Source organism: Stegostoma tigrinum, chromosome 16 (assembly GCF_030684315.1).
Source record: "Stegostoma tigrinum isolate sSteTig4 chromosome 16, sSteTig4.hap1, whole genome shotgun sequence".
Classification (NCBI taxonomy): Eukaryota; Metazoa; Chordata; class Chondrichthyes; order Orectolobiformes; family Stegostomatidae; genus Stegostoma; species Stegostoma tigrinum.
Genome location: NC_081369.1, coordinates 14,212,700 through 14,237,938, shown reverse-complemented (window position 1 = coordinate 14,237,938; position 25,239 = coordinate 14,212,700). Strand labels below are relative to the sequence as shown.

Here is a 25,239-nt window from a genome sequence, read left to right as displayed (position 1 = left end):
AAAAGAAAACAAGCTGATTAACACTGACCTAAACTGGAACAAGCCAGTCTCCTGGGTGACAGTTTTGCCTTCCAGCTCAGAAGGCGAACAAACAGAACTCAAAACTGATGACAATAGGTAACAATGCCTCAAATTGCAATTACTGTGCAAAAAAGGCAAAGTGAAAAAAATAAACCAAAAAAAAATTGCAGTCTGACAACTTAGTGCTCAGTAGATCAATTTTATGGTCACAAGTCAGCATTCTGCAACAAAATTCTTTAAATGCTTCAAGTTCACTAATTTTATAAACTAGAAATTTTATTAACACTTAGTCAATCAAAAAGCAATTTGACACATAACATTACACAAGTTTCTACATTTGGAATTACTGAAGTAATGCTGTACATGGGGTACAATCCACTCTGCAATTTCCAAGTAGTTTCACAGAACCCCCAAAAGTAGCTTTCAAGTGAGACAATTTTACCATATCCCTCAATTGCAGAGTTCATAATGTTTTTGTAAAAAAGCAGCTCACATATTCACATTACACCACGTCTAGTACATGTCAGTAATGCCCAATTGCACCTCTACATTTTAGATTCTGTTTTGTATGATATTCTACATGTGAGGAACAATTTTCTTCCCAAGATCCTCGGTCGAAACAAGAGACAGCATAATGTAAAGAGGAAGAAAGAGATGGTTTGGTTTTGGATTGCTAATCCTTCAGTTTACTTTTATTTCATTCGTGAGAACCTGCAACTAATTAGTATTTCATATTCCAGCTTTGTCAGTAATGGTGAACAAACTACAGCTCAATGTTGCTGCAAGCAGTTAACAACAGGCACTGCTCCACTATAGACGACAGCTATTTTGCAAAGGAAATTAGGTAACTACCAGCCCTAAAAAGGCTGGTTTGAGTTTGAACAGGTGATTTAGTTTTTAATATTTTAGTAAAATAGCTTGGTTTCTAAACTAAAAACCACTAGTGCACAACAAATGTACATAATAAATTGATGTATAGGCACAATATAAAAAGTAATGTTTTATATACTTCAAAGCTTTGGCCTATATATATATTTATATATAAAATCTTCTATTGCATTTTGATCGACAGGCATTTTTCAGCAATTGTGACCAGGATTTATTCACAAGCAGGTGTGTTTTGAAACAAATTTCTGCTTCTGAATTTGGTCAAAGACCTGCAATGTCATTAAAAGGATTTTAAACAAGGCTCGGGAAGAGAATTTGGACCAAAAAAAAGCTATTTTCAAAATATACAGACCTTTATTTACAATTTCATTTCACCTTATATAGAATTTCTCATGCTTTCTCAAATGTATCAATATTCGCAGCAAGATAATAAAAATGAAATTTCTTTAAACTGCATAGTTAAGCCAGCATACTGTCCCAGAAAGTCATGGAGCTAGTCAGCCCAGAGTTACATTCATAATATAGTCAGAGTCTAAAGGGTTACAAGATTCTAATATTAAATGGCAATAATTTTCATCTAAATCTAAGTTTGGTGTGAGTGGTCTGCTCAATAATATCTTGCACCAGAAAGAAAACCTAAAAATTTGTTTAGTGCATGATAATAACAGACACAGTATCAAATAGATAATGCATCTGACACCCACTCTCCATTTTTCTTCCAATCTTCATTGTCAAATTATTCACATTTTCTTCAGCTGGATATTAATTTCCAACTGCAGACATTGGTCTGTACTGTTCTGTGAATTGTCTAGCAAATAGCCAACATTATAATGGTGCTACACAAAACCTATGACCAGCAGAGTCAAAAATCAGAGACCGGTTCTTTAAAAAGTTTCATTCCAAGTTTGTGCAAAGTTTTGCAAGAGGGAAATGTATTTTAATGGTGTTGAGATGATGGAGACATGTTTTCTTTACAGCCCGTATTTATATTACATACAAGCGTACATAAAGCAGCTACTCCTTCAAGAAAGGATGGATGATAGCGGTGCATAGGAATCTGATAAGAGGATTAAACGCACAGCAATTGGCAGATGCAAAATAGGTAGGTGCAGGAGGAATTCGATGGGCAATTAAGACCAAATTTGTTGGAAGCTTGTATAGAAACATGACAAGACAAACTGAACATTAAGGATTCACAGAATAGCAACCAATCTGTAGGTCTCAATGTTTGGAAGGGAACAACATTACAAAGGAAAAATGCCAAATTATTCCCAACATTAAAAAGGAGAAAAGTTTTTTTCATTCTTTAATTCGAACCGATTTGTCTGATCAATTAAGGAGTCAAATGTAAAGAAGAGAAAATTAAAACTTTGGAAATGAAGGTTTCATTGTTCCTCACATCTGCTGACACAAAAATGAACAGAAATATAGTCAAACCTGAATGATAAGTTACTTGTGGCTTTTTGTCCATTTTTCCTCCCAAATACTCATACTTACTGACCATAAACTAATTAAAATTCAAAAGCCCAAACTTTAGTGTTAATACTTCCTACAATACTAACTGCTTTGACAAGATTTATAGATAAAGGTCCAAAAAATACATTTAACAATTAATAAATATTGATCAGCAGGCATTGGAGTTCCCCACGATCAGGCACTTTGTTAGAAACTACGGAGAGGGGCAATATTTGGACACTGCTTCAGAAAGCAGTGATGCTTTTTTCTTCCCCCCACTTGTTGACAAGTTGAAGGAATCCTACATGTAGCTGAAGATGACAGAATTGAGCCTGGCCATATGTAGGAATGTATCTGGACAGAGATTTGAGAGAGAGGCTGGCTGATTGATAAGGCGTTAATAGTGTAAATCTGGAGACCAATTGTAGACATCAGTGACTCTTCTCAAATATTTCTTCTGGAATTACTGTATGGAATGGGTAGTCCCAAAACCGGCTCGTAATTCCAAATCCTGAATAGGAGAGAAATAAATGTTACAACTTAGAAGTTGTATTATATTTGATAAACTTCAAATAACACATTAAATGCATGTACAAAATGAAGAATGTCATTGGGCTTACGGACTGGAAGGTTCAAAAGTCAATTCCCTGGTCTATATTCAGCTTAGTTGCACACACCAGCTAGGCTCTTTGGCTTTATGATAGTAAGGGAATACTTGGGATCCCTACACACTTGCTTATATTTGTGCGAACTACAGTAAAAAGTATAAATACAGATTATAAAATCATAACCTGATCAGGATTGACTGTTTGGAAGCTCTTCCCTACCTCTGCCCCTTCCGCCAAACCAAATAACTTGCAGTCATTTGGGCACATTGCGAATGGTTCCTTGTGAGTGACAGAGGTTGATTACCATTTGTTACTTCAGTGGAAACAGATTCAAAGTGCATCAGTGCAGAAGGATCTGGGTGTCCTTATGCATGAATTGTGGGTATACAGGTGTATTATATAAATATGAGAGGCAAATGGAATCATAGCATTTACTGCTAAAAGGACTTTGTGGGCAACGATGAGTTAGACGAAAGGGTCTGTCTTCATGCCATATGACCATGACTCTATAAATCACAGCCATGTGCTCTTACCATCTTGGAAATATTTCCTAGAATAAACCATTACCCCACAGGAAGAGAACAGGATAATTCACAAGATATTTGAAAAACTGGAATAATTTTCACACATTGCCCCTCTTAGTTCCCTTATTGGTAAATCTAGAAAAACACTTCTAATTATTCTATCCACCATACAGGTAGGTTAGGCCAGCATATTTTTTCCTTCTTGCACCCAAACCCCAGAATACATCAGCAAAGGCTAGAATTCAACTCAGCAACTTGGTCCGCAAGGCAGCTAAAACCAAACTACTCAAGAACTGCTAGGTAGAGAGAGACAGACAAAAAGCGAGCCAGGAACTTAAGGTTTAGGAACAGTTTGATGACTTGGGAAAGTATGGCTTCTATCCTCTCTCCCCCTCACCTTTCATGGGATTCAATTGCAACTGCAAACACAAAGAGACACCCCAGGTTCACAGAGCCTGTCAAAACAGTTTTTTGATACATTAACAAGCTGGGAGGAAGTCTTTTGAATACTCTGCAGGATACAGTCAAGTCTTCCAAACTGGGCCTTTCCCCTTAAATTATTTGTGCTTTAAATGTCACAGAAATGGAAGATAATTTTAAAAAAAAGGACAGGTTACTGGAGAGGGGAAAAAAATGGGGGGGGGGGGGGGGGCGAGTAGGGAAGCAGACCACATTGGTCTAGAATGAACTAGAAATGGGTCTGAAAGATCTGATGATGTGAACTAGAGAAGATGGTTCATAAACAAAACAAAAATTTAGAGCACCAAACTATATTGCTAAACTCAGTGGATGTCATGTGCTCTGGTTAAATGACAGTTCAAGTCTAATGAACGGTTTTATTTGGCACATATGCATTCAGGGCTGGCAGGCTAAAAAGAAACACCCACTACTGTAACCCTTAAGGCCACAGAATTGGGCCATGAGTAATTTCCCTTCAATTTCTGCTTGCTTTTGAAGATGCTCTTGTTGCATGTGTGGCACAGTCCTGATCACTGCACACTCATGCAGGGAATACACACTTTAAAGGGAGCGGTGGTTATGAAGTAGGTAATTCAGGATACCACAGGGAAATAGGATATTTAATGATTTTAAGAGGTAAATCCAGATTATCACTTCAAGGTAAACTGGGATAATAGGTCTAGGAGCTGATAACTATGGATATTTCCAGCACCCAGAACACAGTCTAAAACAAGGCAGTGAGAAAGTCTTCATTAAAAAAACCATTCGCGTTGTATGTTTTGGAGGAGATGGGGAAACTGTAAAATTGTAGATGCCTCCTTCTATGGCATTATGATAAAAGGTAGCCATTCACCCATTTGGGGAGAAAGTGGGGTGTCAACACCGTGCAGAAATAGAACCATTAAAATAGGGAACTCCCACATCTGGATGTTCCACCGTCCAGAATTTCAAGACAGGTGTTCATGACGGGCATCAAGTTACTTCCAAGATATCATTAGTGATCTTTAGCGAGAGTCAGTTATTTGCTACTCTAAGCAAACTGGTGGCTTCACCGCTCCGTCATACCAACCAAAACTATACTTCAATCTCAGAGCAATTCAGCTATCTCTAAAAAGTGCAAAAACATGCAACCTTTAAAAATAAAAATGCCTGAACCATTTATTAAACAGAAAATTTATCATAAAAGTGGGATTTACTTTTTGTATGTGTATTGGACAGAAGGAATATGCACAGTACTATGAAACACCATTTATGACCTTTCAGAGAGTATTTGTTAACAATGAGGGAACTCTCCAGTGGGGTGAGAGGCAAATGAGAGTTAGCAGGACACTAATTTATTTGCCTATGCTCAAAATTAAAGCAAGCAAAAAGACTATTAACAACGCAAGCATTAAACCTAGCCACAATGATAATCTGGAAAAGCACCTTTTTACATATTTAAAAGGATAGAGCACAAGAAGTTCTTACTGAAACTGGCTATAGCTAGTCCAAACACTGGCCTTCCAAAATAAAAGTACAAGTAAGTAATATTTTCTAGCACTGATACCGGATCCCATTGTACATCACACAGTAATCTGTCAACACTCTCCATCACACCCCTGAAACTCTCAATGACCCTCAAGGAGTGTTAGCTGTGGGAGTATTGGCCAGAACTGGATTAGGTGGAAAGGACCGTTGTTGTGAACTTTTAATTTCTATGTTTTACAATTCATTCCTATGATCTGCAATACTGGACTTTTACTTTGTTATTTTTCTATTTCTCTATTTCCTTTTCCCTCCCACAAGAACTTGTACTGAAGAATGTGTGCCAAGGTACTCTTGTACTTCAGATCGCACGGTAAATGGCGCTTCATAATACTTTTCACTGTACTCGAGTACATGGCAATAAAGCTGATTCAATTCAACATTCAAGAGAGAAAAAAAGTGGTTCCTCAACTAGTGCTCCCAGCTTTTTTGTTTGCTAGTCTAACCATAACCGATCACTGTCTCTTCAGCTGTGTGAAAATGCTAGTGTAGCTTATAGCCTCAAATTCCCAAGTGTAGCTTGAACCTGCAAACTCATGAGGCCAGTTAATAATATCTTAATACTTTTATAGACTAACGACGCACTCATTTGGGATTTCATTTCAAAAAACCAAACAATTGATTAGTTGGGCACATATTGGGGCCAAAACAAAAGACTATAATCTGATTGCAATATTTAATATGGGCATGCTAAAAACTTGTTTCATATACCTAATCTTTGGTGTTCAAAATGATGTTTAACATGGTATGCTTTAAGTCCATAGAGGTAGCTGCCCTTCTTTGGAGATCCATAGTGTAGATAATAATGTATCATATCATAGACAACATAGCCACATAGACCTCCAACAAAGATAGACATGCCGACTGCTCCTGGAGCAAGCAAATGGAAAGCAGCCAAGAATAACATTACAACGAGTGACGCTGGAACAGGCGGGAAGACCAGACGTGAACCATCAAATGGAGACTGCAGAGAGGAGAGAGAATACATTTAAGTCTTTACATGATAGATGCAATTTTCATGGAACACAGCTTTTGAACCTTCAACTCTCATCACTAATTTTGTATGTTGATAAATTAATAGCAATAGTACTACATAGCCTTTAGCATTAGGAGCTAGCAGAACATTCATAGTTCATATCTTTAAAATAAAAAGGCTAAGAGGAAGACTACCAAAAGAATAAGCCTGGATTGTAATATTTCATTTCTGCCATAATTTGGTGTTTTGGGTGGTGGTGTTGTACAGTAAAATAAGGGGAAATATTTTGTGCAAAATACTGAAATCCTACATATAAAAAAAGTTTCTCCTTTCTAAACCAGCGTTTCCAAACTCTAAACTATAGCCCTGAATAATAGAAACTTTTGACACAGCCACAGCAAGACAAAGAGACAGAGACAGTTTTTTGAGGTGTTGTCTCTGGTCAACCTGGATATCAACTTTGGTGTTGAAAATGACACTGTACATAGGATTACCATTAAGTTTAAGTAGGGCTGCTGTCTCATTAGAATTGACAAACCTCTTTTAAGTGATTCTGCGGTGAATACTTTAGAGGCATATGGATACACGCCAGGGCAGAAAAAGGACTAACACAGAAGGAAGGAATAAAAGGCAAAATATTGCCAACACAGGAAATCTGAAGACAAACACTGGAGAGAGTCAGTGGTCTGGTAGCATCTGTGGGAGTCTGGTACGACCCTTCTCCAGAATCCCAAACTCAGAACAAGAAGAGTCGTCATACCGGACTTGAAACATTAATTCTCTTCACCTCTCCACAGATGTTACCAGGCCTGCTGACTCTCGACAGCATTCTAAGTTTGGTAGCAATAGAAGCAGTTTGGCTAATTTTGTGCACTGCTAAGGTCTTTAAAGACAGTGTATAATTTATGGTTTCACGTAAAGCGCGCTGACTAGAACAAAGAAACTGTACGATCTGCAACAGAAAATCTGGAGTACCACAAACTAGGAGAATCATGCGCCCGCTTTTGAAACAGGATGAGATTTTCAAGCCCGTGCAGATTCTTTTTTCAATTTAAAACGCAGTGTCAAATTGACATTTCCAAAAACATGAGCTTACAAAAAAAAAAGTGTAGGAATCTCATTACGAAAACAAAATAGTAGCAGCCCTACTTATTAATTTCAGATCATGCAGAGTTTATCAGTCACCTTGTGGTGCTGCCCATGAAGCATAAAGTGAAGAGTGATGAGGTAGTAATTGCTGGCTGGTGGTTTCATATGGAAAACATATCGATGGATCAGATACTCAACCAGGGACCACAGAAACATTCCAATCAAGAACAAAAAGGGGAAGCAGTATTTGTGGACAGGAATGGAGTATTCTGCAGGAAAACAAAGAGAGAGAAAAAGAACATGAATTAAACAAGTCCTGAAGGAGGGTCACTGGACCCAAAAACATTAACTCTGCTTTCTCTCCACAGATGCTGCTGTATCTGCAGAGTTTTTTCCAACAATTTCTGCTTTCCAGCATCCACAACTCTTGAGGTTTTTTTCTGTTCTTGATCTTAATTTTTGCTCCAATTTCAGTCACGGAAGCTGTCCATGTTCAGCATCGCCCACCTTTAGCCCAATGAGATCAATTCAAAAGCTTACTGCAAAGTTAGGAGTATTGCAGTCCTCCAAGTTACTGCTTCTCTGCCTTCAATTTTTTAGCTAGTAATTAAAAAAAGCATATAACAACGTTTTAATGTTCCATTTCTCCCCATCCCACACACCTCCCTACATTTCCTATGGTTAATCCACCTGACCTGCATATCCCTGGACAGGATGTATAATTTAGCATGGCCAATCCACCTAAGCTGCACATCTTTGGACTGTGGGAGGAAACCCACGCAACACAGGGAGAACGTGCAAACTCCACACAGTCGGCCGAAGCTGGAATTGAATCTGGGTCCCTGGCGCTGTGAGGCTGCAGTGCTAACCACTGGGCGGCCAGTGCTCAACATAATTTGCACAATTCTCTTTTGTGGGAAGATAACAATGGACGATTCAAATTGCAAATGCCCAGAAATAACCAGATATATTTTAGAATCTACATCGCTTCACAGATAATTGCTTTGGAAGGGGAAGGTTGGAACATGGACAAAACATCATTAAATACCACACAAGCTACGATATTAACACTGCTTTGTCTCCACAGATGCTGCCAGACCTGCTGAGGTTTTGCAATTTGTTTTTGTTTCTGATTTCCAGCATCCAAGTTCTTGGTTTTATTTAGTTTAGTGTTTAACTCACTGCTACATCTTTCAGGTATGCCCACCCTAAAGTCCTGCTCTTCTCTCTGAAGGGACTTGCATTCTAATCTCTCTTTCTCCAACCCCAACCCTCAGTCATTACTTCTATTGTTGCTTCTGGTGTTCACCACCTATTGTTTACTCCTCCTCCGCGCACCCCCGCGCCCCGCCCCCCCCCGACTTCTCCCAACTCCAACCCCATCCCTCAGCACATACACCAACCATTTCCCCTTGCTAAAAAGAAAAATCAGTTCTGAAAGCGGGGGTGGGGGGAGGTCAGCTCTTTCTCTCTCTCTCTCTCTCTCCACAGAGGCTGCCCGGCCTGATAAGTTGTCCCAGAAGTTGGTGTCTTTGTATCATTAAACATAACACTTTGTTGAGCATGTTTAGATACCTGTTGTGATGGACGTGAAAAGTCGAGTGTTCCCTTGGGCCAGTTCTGTGTAGCAGTACCAGCTAAAGAAAATCACAACAGGAGTCCAAACCAAAGGCACCATATACCTGCAGAGAGAAAGAGCAGGGGAAGCACAGAATGAAAAGACAATCTTTAGTAAGCAGTAGTTGTGCAATGGTAAAGTGAAATGGATCCAGCATGGACAGCAGTGCAGATCATACTAGGATTACCTACAACATCTCTCCTTCATCTTACTTGATAATACTTCAACTCTCACAAAAGTAAGCTGTCAATCCCAAGGAAATAGTACATCTTTAGGGAGGTCTTTAACAGACAACAGTTAAAAAAGGAACTACCTTGGTTAGGGCCTTCCACATGAATAATGAAAGCAAGGCTATCATGAGCCGTACCATATAGTTCCCAAGACTGGAGGCTGGAATGTAACACGGATATTAGAACACATGTACACACACAGGTAAAGGTCTAATAGGACAAACCAGAAGCTTTGGACTTTGTTTAATCTCCGCAAACAATGAAGAGGCATCTTAAGTAATTGAACTTTTCCTCAATCATCCAAGTGTAACCCTAACGATCTGCGAGTCATTAGCATGTCTACAACACTGACTGTCACAAATATCTTGATTTAGTCATTTTATGTCGTAAGATTCTCTTAAGCGATACGGAGACCTTAGGTTGAGCAATTCTCTATCTTTGTATAGATTACAAAGTTAATTTGCAATTCTCTCATTTGTCTCTCAAACGTAGATGTACTGTCTAGTAAGCTACAACTTTTCAGCTGATTGGAAAGCTTATTCACTGCTTTGTTGTTGACTTTCTAACCCAACCTGTGTATTAGTTATTATAAAGTTTTGGTTAATACCAGTCAACTCCGTTCATAGCATTAAATAACTTTTTAAAATCTCCCAAGGGAATTGAGCACAGCTTTTTATACATTCTAATCACAACTTGCATGATGGATAACTAGAATCACAGTTACTGCTCAATCTATACCCTCAACGCAGTAAATTTTCTTCCAGTCTTACATTGCCAGGATTGCAAGTGCTGCTCCAACAATCCTGATCAATGTCTCATGCAGAAATAAAATAACACTATTTCATTTATGTTCTTCCCTTACTAACACAGTTTTATTGTTATTTTAACACTACTTCAATTGATCATATCATCATAAACACATCTTTCTTCTTTACTAGAGTTGACTGAGCTGCTATGTATCAAGAATTTGTTGCCTGGTGCTTCCACAGCATTTGAAAACAGGAACAGGCCCTTCAGCCCTCCAAGCAATTTGGTCTATAGTTTCATGAAGTTGCCAGCTTTCTGTAAAAAAAAACACGATAATCGTCCCTTTAATGTTCCTCAGATCACGATTCCCTGTATTATTCTTCGTTCAGCACATATTTCCATCACGTGTTTTCCTCAAGTTGAATTGTGTGTTACACATCTGTCCAATAACTTAAAAACAGTATTCAAATCAATTTGGCACAGTGGTACTGCCAATACCCCTGTACCAGGAGGTACAGTGGCTCAGTGGTTAGCATTGCTGCCTCACAGCACTAGGGACATGAGTACAATTCCACCCTGGGGGTGACTGTTTAGAGCTTGCATGTTGTCCCCAAAGATGTGCAGGTTAGGTAGAGTGGCCATGCTAAATTGCCCAGAGTGTCCAGAAAAGTATAGCTTTGGTGTGTTGGCCATGAGAAATGTAGGGTTTCGTGGAAAGGATAGGGAGTCTGGGTGGGAAGCTCAGGAGGGTCGGCGTGGACTTGTTGGGCTGAATGGCCTGTTTCCACACTAAGGATTCTGTGATCCGAAACTGACCACAGAACAGGCTATACTTTGGTACTGTGTAATGTGCTGGATTAATGATCTGAGTGAAGGTTGGTCTAAGCAGTGACCATAATGATTGAATTTCACATCTAGCTTGAAAAGCTAGAAGAGTTGGCACAAGTCTTTTTTTTTTAAAAAAAAGATACTTATAAAAAGGACAACTTAGTCAGCTTGAAATCTGAGTTGTCTGAAGTGAAGTGCGATATTACACTTGGAGATAGATCAGTAGAAAAGTAGTGGCAGGCACTTAAGATGAGCTTTCAAAATAAATACATTCCTATTACAAAAAGAAAAAATGACAAGGGGATTACCCACCATCCACGGTCAAATAAAATAGTTAACGGGAACGTCAAACTTAAATCTATAATTAAGCGATGATGATAAGTGGCAGGTCAGAAATCAAAGACAGGCAGAAAATTACAAAAAAACGTTGAAGTAATTAGCAACAGTCAGCATGGTTTCGTTAAAGGGAAATAACATTTAACCAATTTATTGGAGCTCTTTGAAGGACTAACATGCCCAACAACATTGTGGGGTCTGCTGACACAGACACTGACTGCAGTTCAAGGAGGCAGCTCAACATCACCTTTGCAAGGACAATTAGGGCTGGGCATCAAATGCTGGCCCAGCCAGAGATGCTTATACCCGAGAAGTGAATAATTTTTAAAAAGTGTGCACGGTGGTTAAAGGCAAGCCTGTAAGATGTGCTGGGCTTGGGATTTCCAGAAGGCATATCACAGAGTGCAACACACAATATTATGGTATTGCTGAAGAAATGCACATTTGGTTGAATGTTTGTTTTGCACATATCAGGACAATTCTCAAGAATATCAAATTTGCCAGAGAAACCACACTGCATGATAAGAGTGTTGACTAGTTAACAAGGGATTTCTAGCAGAGGTGCTGCTACAGGGAATGCACCCATTAATGCTGATTGACAGTTAACAGCCAGACTGTTTTTAAATTTTAAACCCAGGGAGGTAGACACTGATTCGTCAGGGTACTTTCCTTTAAAAAATGAACCAGCAGATGGCTGCCACCTACTTTGTTCAGCTGAAGTAGGTGGAGTGTGAAAACAGTGTACGTAAAATGATTCTTCTTCAGATTAGCAGGATGGGGCAAGTTTGGTCCCACCAGGGGTCAGTGCTAAGCCCCCAACATTTCACAATTTATATCAAGGACTTAGATGCGGAGATAAAAAGCATGGTGGTTAAATTTGCACATGACACCAAGACACGCAGGAAAAGTAGTATGCAGATGACATGACAAAAAAAAGGAACCAAATGGAACGGAGTTTTGATGGGACTGTATAAGGCAGGAGGTAAACCACACCTAGAATATAGTGAACGGCCTTCATCCTGTTATCCAAGGCGAGATTTACTGGCACTGGGAGCAGTTCAGAGTTGTTAAGGTTTTATCAGGAGTGGTTGAGTAGGTTGTACCTGTATAATTGGAATCGCAAAGACAGACAGGAGAACACCTCATTGGAACCTAGAATTCTCAGGTTGATGCGGTGAGGGTGTTTCCCCTTGTGGGAGAGTGCAGAACCAAGGGAATAAACTCAGTAATGGGTTAACCATTTAAGACAGATGGAGAAATTTCCTCTCTCAGAAACTAATCAATCTGTGGAATTCTTTACCACAGGGTGGGTTGAAAGTGCAATATAGTGTTTTTTAGAACGTCAGTTAGGGAATCAAATGTTAAAATCAGAGATAGATGGAAATGTGGAAATCAAAACATCACCTGATCAGCCATGACCTCTGGCAGAGCAGACTCCGGGACCAAACCGTCTTTTTCTGCTAATGTGCATGTCCTATGTATTTATCACTTGCAACACAATTATAGACAGGCAACTAATGCAAGCCTAGCTAGTGAGGTCCACATCACAAAATGCAACTTCAAATTTTCATTTTCTTGTAAGTGAAAAAAATATTTCATCCAAGTTAATTTTCAACACCTCTTCTTTACTTTGGTTATATTATAGGTGCTTTTCAATTTCGACAGCTGAAATACAGAGGCATACACTACTTCCAAAGCTTACCAGGCTGTTTTTGAGCAGGCTTCAACAAAGTCAGAGTAGAAGAGGCGGATGGGACGATCTACTGGTTGATGAACCCACTCATCGTACTTCTCACGCAAATTCCCAACTTGCCACAGGAGTGGTTTATTCCAGTCTACCAGATCCTAAAGGATTAGAGTGTCAGACAGAAATGCCATATTAAACAAACACTTCGTGACTGTCTTAAACAATAAAGGAGCCTGGGCAGCTAGACTAACGTAATACCAACTTCAGCACCCGTTGCAAAAATTAACCTGCTTTTTAGTCTTGTGAAATAAAAAACCCACATCCATTCAGGATGAAGTTTTAACTAATTGATTACGAAACCCATGAAAGTCCTGTCAGTGAAAGTGAAACAGAAATTTGGCTTGAAAATTGAAACTTTGGGTCACTTTCCATTCAACTGGTTGGTAAGATTAGATCACATGGAACACAAGGGAGAACTACCTATTTGGATACAGGACTGGCTTGAAGTTGGAAGACAGAGGGTATCAGTGATGGTGGGGGGTTGCTTTTCAGACTAGAGGCCTGTGACTGGCAATGTGCCCCAAGGATCGGTGCTGGGTCCGCTGCTTTTCATCATTTATGCAAATGATTTGGAGGTGAACATAGAGATATGGTTAGTAAGTTTGCAGTTGACACCAAAATTGGAGGTGCAGGAGGCAGCAAAGAAAGTCACCTCAGAGTACAACAGGGCCTTGATCAGATGGGCCAATTGGGTGAGGAGTGGCAGATGGAATTTAATTTAGGTAAATGCGAGGTGCTGTGTTTTGGAAAGGCAAATCAGGACAGGACTTGTACAGTAAATGGAAAAGGTCCCAAGGAGTGTTGCTGAACAAAGAGACCTTGGAGTGCAGGTTCATAGTTCCTTGAAAAAGTGGAGTCACAGGTAGATAGGATAGTGAAGGCAGCATTTGGTATACTTGCCCTTACTGGTCAGTACAACAAGTATAGGAGTTGGGAGATCCTGTGCAGCTATACAGGACATTGGTTAGGCCACTTTTGGAATACTACATGCAACTCTGGTCTCCTGGCTACAGGAAAGATATTGTTAAACTAGAAAGAGCTCAGAAAAGATTTACAAAGATGTTCCAAGGGTTGGAGGGTTTGAGCAGTAGGGAGTGACTGAATAGTCTGGGGCTATTTTCCCTGGAGCATTGGAGGCTGAGAGGTGACCTTATAAAAGTTTAAGGTCATGAGGCTAAATAGCCAGGGTCTTTTCCTCAGGGTGGGGGGAATCCAAAACTAGACAGCATAGGTTTAAGGTGAGAGGGGAACAATTTGAAAGGGGCAACTTTTTCCACATAGAAGGGGGTGCACGTATGGAATGCACTGCCAGAGGAAGTGGTGGGACTGGTACGATGACAACATTTAAAAGACATCTTTTGGGTAAGTGAATAGGAAGGTTTAAGGAGGATATGGGCCAATTACTGGCAAATGGGACTGGATTAATTTAGGATATCTGGTCGGCATGGAGAAGTTGGACTGAAGAGTCGGTTTCCATCCCATCCTATACATCTCAATGAATCTAAGTGTCCCATCAACAAATTAGCTGTGCTTCATGGATGATTTTTCCTTTTCAATTGTCCAAATACCAGAAGGCATGGTTGGGATATTCAGCAGTAAGGAGCCAAAACTGACGTAAAGAATTTGCCAAATCCCACTGGCTCCATCACTCGAATTCTGAGCAATAGATACAAGTTTGACCTTTTCACATGATTTTCAATACAAGCTTTCCCAACACATTTTTAATGCTAAAGGATGGAAACTGCAACCATCACAAGTAGTTTACTAAAAGGAAAACCAAATATTTCTCAATCAACATTAGCTTGCAATGGACAAATGCTGAGATTTCAAGAGGAGACAAATCAGTTCATTCTCACTAGTTGACACATGAATGTGCGCAGAGATGGGCAAGTACATCAAATTAAACAGACCCCAAAATTTTTCCTTGCAAAGACTTGTACATATATTCAAAAACACCAGCTTCAAAAGAATTTTTTTAGAAAGTTACTTTCCACCATTTTACCCCCCCCCGGTCTACAGGCCCTCTAGTGTAAAGTTATGTAATTATTAATCATGGGAGCTTTACGAACAAACTAAAAATTCCTCAAATTGGTGAAGCAGACGCCGGGCTGAATGTAATGTTCTGACAGATTCCATGTGGCCCACGGACTATGAGTACGGTCACCCCAGTATGAATATTACAAAAGAAAACCAACAATATTTCAATAGGTCACTTGCACTACAGATTAATTCACAATTAAAAGAAAAAGGACAGACAGACAGACAGACTTAAATCAGCCTCATACCACGCCCTGAAAATACCACATCTTGTCAAAATGCGCCTTTGGTCGGAGGAAGATAAAAGACAGAGCCGCCCTGTTGACAATATTGACAATTAAAGAACTCTTGACAAATGAAAGAAAAACTAAAGACACACAGCAGCAGAGAGTCAGCTGATTGAAAAAAATTTAAATTTGAATAGCAGTGTAAATAAAAAAGTTTGGGACATTAAACATTGACTTCCAACCTTACAGAAAAAACTCTGCATATGAATATAGTCAGAAATTAGGGAAGATACGAAGAAATGAACGCAATATTTCAAAACCAAAAAGAAGAGAAACTTCAAAACTATTCATTCTGCAAACATAACCGGATTAGCAAAATACTGATCGCCAATGTTTTGTCCTTTGTTAAAAGTATGACTTTTCTAATTAAAGAGCCTTGCAAATACAATTAAGGCATTTGCCTCAGGAGATAGTAAGAACTGCCGGTGCTGGAGTCAGATATAATAGTATGGAGCTGGAGGAACACAGCAGGCCAGGCAGCAGAGGAGCGATACAAGTTGATTGGGTCTAGATGCTTCTTCAGATATGGGGGAGGGGGAAAAGGGAGCTCTGAAATAAAGAAAGAGAGGAGAGGAAAGGTGGGGCTGGGGAAGGTAGGTGGGTGGGATTGTGATAGGGATTGATCAGAGAGGTCGGAGGAGCGGATAGGTGGGAGAGAAGATAGAGACGTCAAGGAGGCAGGGATGAGAGGGAGGATTGGACACGGGATGAGGCCAGAGGTGGGGAGATTTTGAAAGTAGTAAAGTCCACATTGAGACCATTAGGTTGTCGGCTCCCAAGACAGAATACGAGATGCTGCTCCTCCGGTTTCCAGGGGGTGTCATTGTGACACTGGAGGTGGTCCAGGGTAGACATGTCACCCAGGGAGGGGGGGGGGGGGGGGGAGAGAAAAGAGAGAGCTGAAATGGTTCGTGACTGGAAGGGCTTGTCGTTTTTTCCACGACCAGTGCGTGGGTGCTCTACAAAACCGTCTCCAAGCAGATTCCCAAAAAAAACTTTGGGCGTTAAATATCAAGTTTCTTTTCCAGAAGTGCTCAGTACTTTGGAGGTGACTTCTGAAGAGTCAAAATTCCGCTGTTCGTTTTGAGAATTAGTATTGATGGCCAAATAAGGTTGAAAAACATATCTTTATATCCACCCTCATCATTCAGAAATGAAAATGCAAAATCATTAGATCTGTTCGATGCTGTATTCTTTAGTAGAATAAGCTTCTAACGATTTCTTACCCCAGCCCATCAATCGTTTCTCCCTGCTAAACAAAAGAACTGAAATGAAAAAAAATTCACTGCAATCATCAATAAAGTTATTGAGTTACCAATCTTAAAAACCAGTAGTTCACTATCTCTATGAACTATAATGATTGTATGACTCCAGATTTAACAAGCCCTTACATTATCTGGATCCACTGACTTGCATCTGGCATCCATCACTGAGCTGGATTCCTGATTGGCTGTGCGTCTTTCCCGAACAGCCTGTGGAATTAAAAGAAAAGGATGGTCAGTCATAATCCAGTATGAAAGCAGATAAGAGACCAACCATGGTGAGGATTACCCAGTTGTACGTGAATAAACTCTATTTCCATCCTGCTTTGTACTTTTACTGGGCGCAGGGTTAAGAGGAGAGGGCAAAGTATGTTAAGAGGAGTAGAAAATGTCAAAGAAAAACATAGTGCATCAAGTTCATTTGACCCAAATTAATGAATAAACAGCTTTGAAACTGTACCTTGATTAACAAAGGCAAAAACATTTTCCTAATTACATACTTTATTTGCTACATAATGCGCCTTTACAAATTTTACATTGAATGAATAGTTAGGTATAGAATAGATCAGTTAGGTTTAGTCTGCAACATTCTGCAGGACCCAAGTGCAGCTACAACTACAGGTATTTACAATATTAATTTCACGTCAAACATGCAGGCCGTAGTCTGTGAATGCTCCAGTGTCTGGCACCTCCTTATGCCAAGGTGGGAGGGGGTTAGTCTGGGACCTGGCCCCATTGAGCCTTTACGGCAGCATTCCCAAACTTCAGTGCATCCCTCGGCACAGCTCTGAGCACTGGACAGCCAGGTTTCTGCCAGGCCAACGCAAGTCTTTGATGGAGTCGATACTCACCTTTGTGTGGGTCTCTCTCCCGGGAGCAGTCAATAGTCCTGCATCATATATTTCAAAGAGGAGCAGGAAGGGCAGAGTCAGATTGATGACACAACAACAGCACTTTGCAACTCGAAGCTATTAAACGAAGCCTGAATGAAGTGATGCAGTACACACGAAATGATGAGATTGCTCCTAAATGTTCCTTAGGTCAGAACAGCCTATAAAACCATATGTTTTTATGCATCTTGAATGCATGAAACTACCAATTTTGAGGTTAATAATTAGCATATTCCTTCAGTGAATCCTTTCGAGTACTTCCAATGAACTTGAGATTCCACATTCAACCAACATCCTTCATGGGGACCAACACAATTAAGTTAAACTAATGCTAGAATTTTGGCATGAGACTTCCTCCTGTGCCCAAAACAATGTCCTCTTGTTCCATTAGGACAAGTCACTTTCCAGGAGACAGCAGAAATAAGAGATCAAGTTCTTGTTCCACAGCCGTTGCTACTGAATGTCCACAACTCCAACAAAAATACGTGTGTTGACATTCTCAGCTTCAAATGTCATGACATCCCACTCCAAGGCAGACAGACTGCCAACAGTCAGCGCGAGGTTATACTAGACAAAGATGCAAGTCCCACAATACTAAAAACTGCAAGAGCTAATTAGAAACAGTAAGCAGGGTTTAGAAAAGAAAGTTCAATCATCTGACTTCAAGTGGAGATTAAGAATATCCACAAATATAGAACAGCAAATTCATTGTCATATTCCTTCACAAGGAGGTTCCATTTGACAATTATAGACTTGGAGAGTTCTGAAATTGAACAGCTTCAGGAAGAAGCTTAAAAAAAATTGTCTTACATAGTTATGAAAATTGGAGCAAGTGATATGACAATGTTCCAGGAGTCTATAAATGCCTTAACAAGTGACAACATTCCAAGGAAAACATTGAAATGAGCAAACAAACTGAAGATTTAGGAAAAAAGAAATACTGCTAAACTTTCATGTCATTCTATTCAGCTTCGGCAGAGCAAGGCTGGGCTCAGTGCCAGCACCAGCTGAGGTTACCATGAAGGACTCACCTTCTCAACCTCTCTGCTTACCTGAAGTGTAGTGACCTTCTGGTTAAACTAACACTAGTGCACAGTCTAATGGGACTCCAGTGACTTTGTCTCTTCTGTCCAGCACAATCCCATCATTTATCTGGGGACGGGTTGTTGCGAGACAGTTAAAGCCATTAACAATTTGTGGTTGTGTGACATAATATGGTGTTATATCCTATCTCAAGCAACAGAACCGAATTTCTCTGCTACAAATTAGAACACGGATGATGCCACAGGCTTCAAGACAATTTCTTGGTACAAATCTCAGTCTAATCTGGTACCAACCTGCAATCTGAATGGCCAAGCTCAAAGAGAATCTAAGCACAGCAAGAGGCCAGCATTGTACAGGTCTCCCACTGAGTGGTCAAAAGGACCACCTCAGAACTATTCAACAAAATCAGGCTAATGTATTTTTGTCAACAGCAAGCGTGGAATCACAGCATGCCAGTCATGTGTTTCCCAGAGCTCGGCTTCAGGCTCCCAGGATCAAACTTGCCCGGACCCTCAGGAGGTGGGTAAACTGAAGATAAAGAATGAAGGGACATAGTTTCTGGGTGGTAGGGTTGGAGGAGGAGTCAGAGACACCCCCCCACTCCAAAAAAACTGTGCAGATATTCAGCATTTATTCATTGATTTCCAATTGATTCAGAGATGAACATGCAGCATACAAATTCATTTCTGCGAACAGATTGCCTACGCGTGCACATATTCTTTCACTTAACTGCACAAATCTTGTCTGACCATCTCCACCATTATCTAATAGTCCGCAACTAGGCCTCTTGTATCCAAGTATTGACAGGAGTTACCTGTACAAGGCATGACTAGGGACAAGAACTGTTTCACAAGCAAATTCCAAGCCTGAGCCAAGACAACAAATGATTATGTTCCCAAAATGGGTGAAAACCATTTAAATGGTTCACAAATGTCAGACACATCAGTTTTATACAAAATGAAGATCGACCAAACACATGGGACAAGAGCTAGTAACTTTCTTGCCATCTAACATAAGAGATGAGCAGTGAATGATCTTCCTTGTAAGGGAATGTTGTCTCTTCACAAGAGCAGAACCCAAGGTTAAAACACGCAGTTTCATTTTCAATAATGGATTGGTACCATATCCTGGAAAGCGAAAAAAAGAAGTGCTGATAATGAATAGGAGAGGCCGAGAAGAGAGACCCTGCCTCACACTCACACACCGCTCCCCCCGCCCAAAAAAAAAGGACAATCTAAAACAGTGCTAAACTGACATTCGACATGTACCTCAAACAGAAAGGAAAAAAGCTGCAGTCATACCTTGAACAAAATTCAATGCTAACCTTATCGCCTTTCCCTCTCTAATTCATTAAAGCATCAGTCACCACTTGTGCAAGCCGAAACTTCACTGCTCGACATGACAAGATGTTGAAGCTGATCCTGCCATTTTGCCTCAGACAGTTCTACTGCCCAACTGTGTGACACTTGAGAAAAATTGCAACTACTGGGAGACGCAATTAATTTTGTTTTCCTAAGGAAATTTGTTCATGACTCTGTCCATTGTCCTTAAGCAAAGTTATTGACTAACCATGACTGAGCTACAGGACAGCACAGGCTTATGAGGCCAATTGTCTAATTTTGTTCCTATCTGATACAGCACAGAGACACACCCGCACTTTGTTCAACAAGCCTGCTATACAATGTGGACGAGGCAGAAGCATTGCTGATGGAGTTTCTTTAATACTCATGTTGCTGATAGACAGTCCAAATCCAACTGCAGTACAGCAGCATGACGAAGGCGATGGTTCTGGAAAGGAGACTTCTGTTAGTTTGGAGGTCTTTATCGTCATACACTCACCCCTGTAGTCTATGGAAGGCTGAGATGCCATGGCTGACCTGGGGTTGGATCTTCTGAGTGGCAGCCTTTTCGGAGAAGAAAAAAACCAATAAGCAATGAGAACTGCCCAAAAGCATCCCTCCTTCAACACGGAGGGAGGTGGAATATTTCACCGACCAGGTTGACATCAGTTTGGTCTTAGCAACATGCAAGGACAGGCCTGAGTTTTGTTGCACATGGAACGGAGAATGGCTCGCAAGCCTGATGCGGAATGGGTGGTCACACCACACCCAGAGTGACAACACACAAACTTCCATTCACAATTCTCAGGCGAGATTCTGGGTCAGCCAGCTGTATTTGCAAAAGTTCTAGTGTAAGGCTCCAACGAGTTGCCTTGGCAACAGAGTATAACATTAAGTAATAAATTCAAGGGCTTATCACTGAGTCGAACAATTTGAGCAACAGGGTCAGTTCTCAAACAGAATATGAAGTTGCATTTTGGTAACCTGACCTGTCACTACAAATCACATTCCTTTGTGACACTTAATATGATCCGGACTGTCACTAAGCACCACATTACAAACAGACACAAACTCATATTCACTAGCTCACACTCTCATAAACCTATTAATTATTAACAAAGTTAGCAACACAAAAAAAACCTGGGATACCAGAAGAAACTTCAGTGGGTACTAAAAGCAACTCCCCACGAAGATGACAACTTTAACAGGTTATGTTTTACATAGATCCTGCTAGAAATATTTGAGTTACAATTAGTTGGTCTTTACATGCTCATTATCTCAAAAGTTATTTCCAGCAAAATTTTACAAAACCAGTCCTCAATGCAAAAATGTCTTCTTGTTGATTTTCCATTCCTGCTTCCATCCCCAATGCGATATGTTGCGTTGCATTTTTGGATACTTCCTGTACCTCTGCTCGGAAGCCCAGGGTAACCAATAGCATGTGAAATTACCGTTAACAGTCCTGAACTGACTACATTGCTGAGATACAGCATAGGAAGGTGACAATCTTGGAATACGCTGCAAATGGTTTTAAAAAAAAACAAAGTGGTTTGGCACAGCTTTTTACGTGAGAAGAAGTTCATGCAATTTTTAATTCTTCGAGTGGGAAAGTTATCACCTAAATTTAGCCTCAAGAGTCAGCAACATCCTGAAAAACTCTAGTCATATCTTGGGAAAAAGTCATTAGAATGGAAAGACAACAGAGTGTAAGTGCTGCAATCCTGGTCCAATTTTAGGACAAGTAAGCTCAGTAGATCCAATTGAAGACCATTATATGGTGTTTGATTGGATAGTAATTCATTTGATTAGCTCTATGAATTAAGAGCCATAGACACGTTAAAAAAAATTACACATACAAATATGGTGTTATGAAGTGAAGTTCACAAATCAAAGAAGACATACATACACACAGAATGCTCAGAAACGTGATGAATGTTATTTACATTGGAGCAGTGTTACTACCTGGCCACCACAGCGCAAACTGGGTAAAGAGAACTGATAACAAGACAAATCATTTGACTCAAGGTTAGAAGCCCTCACTAGACCAGCCACATCAGTCTTGTAATCTACACTGACAGACAGAATGTTGCTCTCCTGCAACAACTCCCTTTATTTTGCAACTCCTTGATGGTTTTCCACTGTCTACAAGTGTTGGAGTCCGGAGTGTGATGGAGCACTTTGCTCAATGATTGACAACATGGCTAATCAAACTTGAAAACCTATTGCTTCCATCACTGGCCAATCATGGCTCCAATGTACTATCCCCGAGATGCATGACAACTCTCACAACAGAATATCTGTGAGCCAAAAACCAACAGCATCACACCACTGGATCATCAAGCCTGCTTCCTCTGCTGGGCACTGATCACCATTGTTACTGGATTGAAATTCTGGAACATCCTAAAGGAGGAGGATCGGAGAGCAACTGCAAATTGATTAGTTATTCAAGATAGCAACTCACCTTTGAGGGATTGACAATGAATACCTCAAAAAAAATGAATTCACTTTGTAGGAAAAGGTTTACGGAATAGGAAATTTTAAAAAATTCATGAAATTAGCAATCCTTTATGAAATAAAATGAACACCCTACTTAATGTTCTTTCCTTGTAGTAATTACAAAGCCACAGTAAAAGTAATTAATTGGAAACCATGAACTTTTTCAAGTGAGAATATTACCCGATATACAAACTGCGATATTGGTTCTAGGAGATTGGGTCTCCTATGAACAGATCATGGCTCCAATTGTTAATAGTAATTATAATAACTTAAAAGGATAAAGTTTTGTTCATACAGTACATTATCAGCATTATAAATAAAAGAACCTACTGTTCTTACAAGGTCACATTATTTTATTCAAAACAGAACTCAACTTCCAAGCATTCTTCCTTAAAACAAAAAAATGTTGCCAAAGAGAATGAGAAAATCCAAATTAGAAATGGAACGCTTCAGTCTAAAAAGCAACCCTCCAGCACTACCCTGTCTTGTGCCTTTGAGCCAGTTCTGTATCCAAAAAGCTAGTTCTCCCTGTATTTGTGTCATCTAACCTTGCTAACCAGTCTACCATGTTGAACCATGTCAAATCCCTAACTGCAGTCCATACAAGTCATGTTCACCATTTTACTGTCATTAATCCTCTTTGTTACTTCTTCAAAACAAAACTCAAATCAATTAGTGAGACACTATTTCCAATGCACAATGCCACGTCAACTATCCCTACTCAGGCCTCACTTTTCCAAATACGTGTAAAGTCTGCTCCTCAGGATTCTCTCCAACAACTTGCCCACCAATGTCAGGCTCACTGGTCTATATTTGCTGCCTTTTCCTTAGCATCTTTCTCAAATAATGGCACCATATTAGCCAACTTCCAGGTCTTCCAGCACCTCACCCGTGGTTATCAATGATACAAGTATCTCAACAAGAGGCACAGCAATCTCTTCCCCAGCTTCCCAGAGATCTGGAGTACACCTGATCAGGTCCCTGGCATTTATCCACCTTTATGCATTTTAAGGCGTTCAGCACCTCCTCCTGTCTGTAATACAGAGGAGACAGTTTTCTAAAAGATGCCTCTACTTCCCCATGTTCTGTAGCTGTGGAGGGTTTGAGTTATAGGGAAAGGCTGAATAGGCTGGAGCTATTTCCCCCTGAAGCATCGGAGGCTGAAGGCAACCTTAGAGGTTAGAAAATCATAGGGGGCACAGATAGCGTGAATAGGCAAGGCCTTTCCCCAGGGTAGGGGGAAACCCAAAACTACAGGGCATAAGTTTTAAGGTGAGAGAGAGTGGAAAGGTATAAAAAGGGACCTAAGGGGCAATTTTTTGGCACATACGGAGGGAGAAGCCCGAGGAAGTGGAGGAGGCTGGTACAATTACAACATTTAAAAAAGCATTTGGATGGATATATGAATAGGAAGGTTTTAAAAGATATGGGCCAAATTCTGGCAAACAGGACCAGACTAATTTAGGGTATCTAGTCAGCATGGACCAGGGTCTGTCTCCATGCTGTATGCCTCTGACACTTGACAGAAACATAAGTAACTTCAAATATCTTTGATGCTGGAGATGGAGAGAAACTTCTTTTGATACGAAGTCTTTAAGTGACATGATAAAGCCAAGACATTTTTGAATCTGTCACGTTGAGAAACTGTGTCAGCTAACTATTACCAGGAGACTGCAAGCAGAGAGGGGTGTCACTCAGGATGTTGGAGTGCTTCACGCAGTTTGTTCACAAAAGAGCAATTCTTGCTGACACATGATAACAAAATCCAACTTAAAAAAAAATTCAGTAATATAGTATCCTGGGGGAAAATACATCAGCATCCATGGCCTCACACCCAAAGAAAGAAAGAAAGAAAGAAAGAATGATGATGAGATAACAAGGTGTAGAGCTGGATGAACACAGCAGGCCGAGCACAAAAGATGACGAACAGCCTTACAAGTTTTGAATTTAATTGATTATTACGCAGCTCACGGCTGTGTTGCTAGGGCCAGGAAATTGGTAACTAATACAGGCCTTAGTTATCTTAGCTGCTTTGTTATTGTACAGTACTGTCAAATGTATCAAAAACAAAGTTGCTGGAAAAGCTCAGGAGGTCTGGTAGCATCTGTAGAGGAGAAAACAGAGTTAATGTTTAGGGTCTGGTGACCCTTCCTCAGAACTGTCAATGTATCATTAGGCAGTTATAAACTGTTGGTGGCATTCAAAAGAGGGGTGGTACTTTGCTCTCGATGCATTTTTTTTTAAAATTAAAAAGTCATATACTTTATAGATTGTGAAAATGAAATTAGCTACAATCCTACATTTTCTTGCACTTTGTCCATTGCCATCAAGCTGTTCATATAACCAGCACAAAAAATCCCAGAGATTCCATACCTAGATATTTAATTGAAATACAGTCACAGTGGGAGTCTGAGCTAAAAAGCAGAGTCAGCTTCATATCTTGGTCCTAAAAGTAGGGTAAGCGTGGGAGATAAAAGTTGAGGTGATGCAACCGTGCAAACCATTATCCATCACAAAGACAAATTGGCTTATTTTACAGCAAATCAGGGATGTGTTATCATGTTTTAAATTGTCTTCGAGTGACACTGATTTACTATCCAACATTTCCAATTTTTATACAAGTTCCAACTTTCGGATTTAAACTATTATTTAAAGCGTTGGTGAAGATCTGTAGCTCGGGTTGTGGGTGAGGTTGTTGGCTTGCTCGCCAAGCTGGCTTGTTTTTATTCAGACGTTCCATCACCATGCTAGGTGACATCAGTGGACCCTGTGATGAAGTGATGTTGTTCTACTGTGCTTGGAATTTATACTGTATGGTGGGTAGTGTCATTTC

General features: G+C 40.1%; 1 protein-coding gene across 1 annotated transcript in view; it reads right to left on the bottom strand.

Moving 5' to 3' along the window:
• Positions 1-276: 276 nt before the first annotated feature.
• fa2h (fatty acid 2-hydroxylase) overlaps positions 277-25,239 on the bottom strand; it is a 103,676-nt gene continuing 78,713 nt past the window's right edge. The window contains exons 2-7 of the mRNA XM_048546820.2: positions 16,766-16,846; positions 13,006-13,148; positions 9,120-9,226; positions 7,641-7,813; positions 6,191-6,443; positions 277-2,875 (exon numbers count right to left, since the gene is read on the bottom strand). Of these exons, the coding sequence (XP_048402777.1) occupies positions 2,796-2,875; positions 6,191-6,443; positions 7,641-7,813; positions 9,120-9,226; positions 13,006-13,148; positions 16,766-16,846 (837 nt within the window). The 3' untranslated portion in view covers positions 277-2,795. The remainder of the gene's footprint in view (positions 2,876-6,190; positions 6,444-7,640; positions 7,814-9,119; positions 9,227-13,005; positions 13,149-16,765; positions 16,847-25,239) is intronic.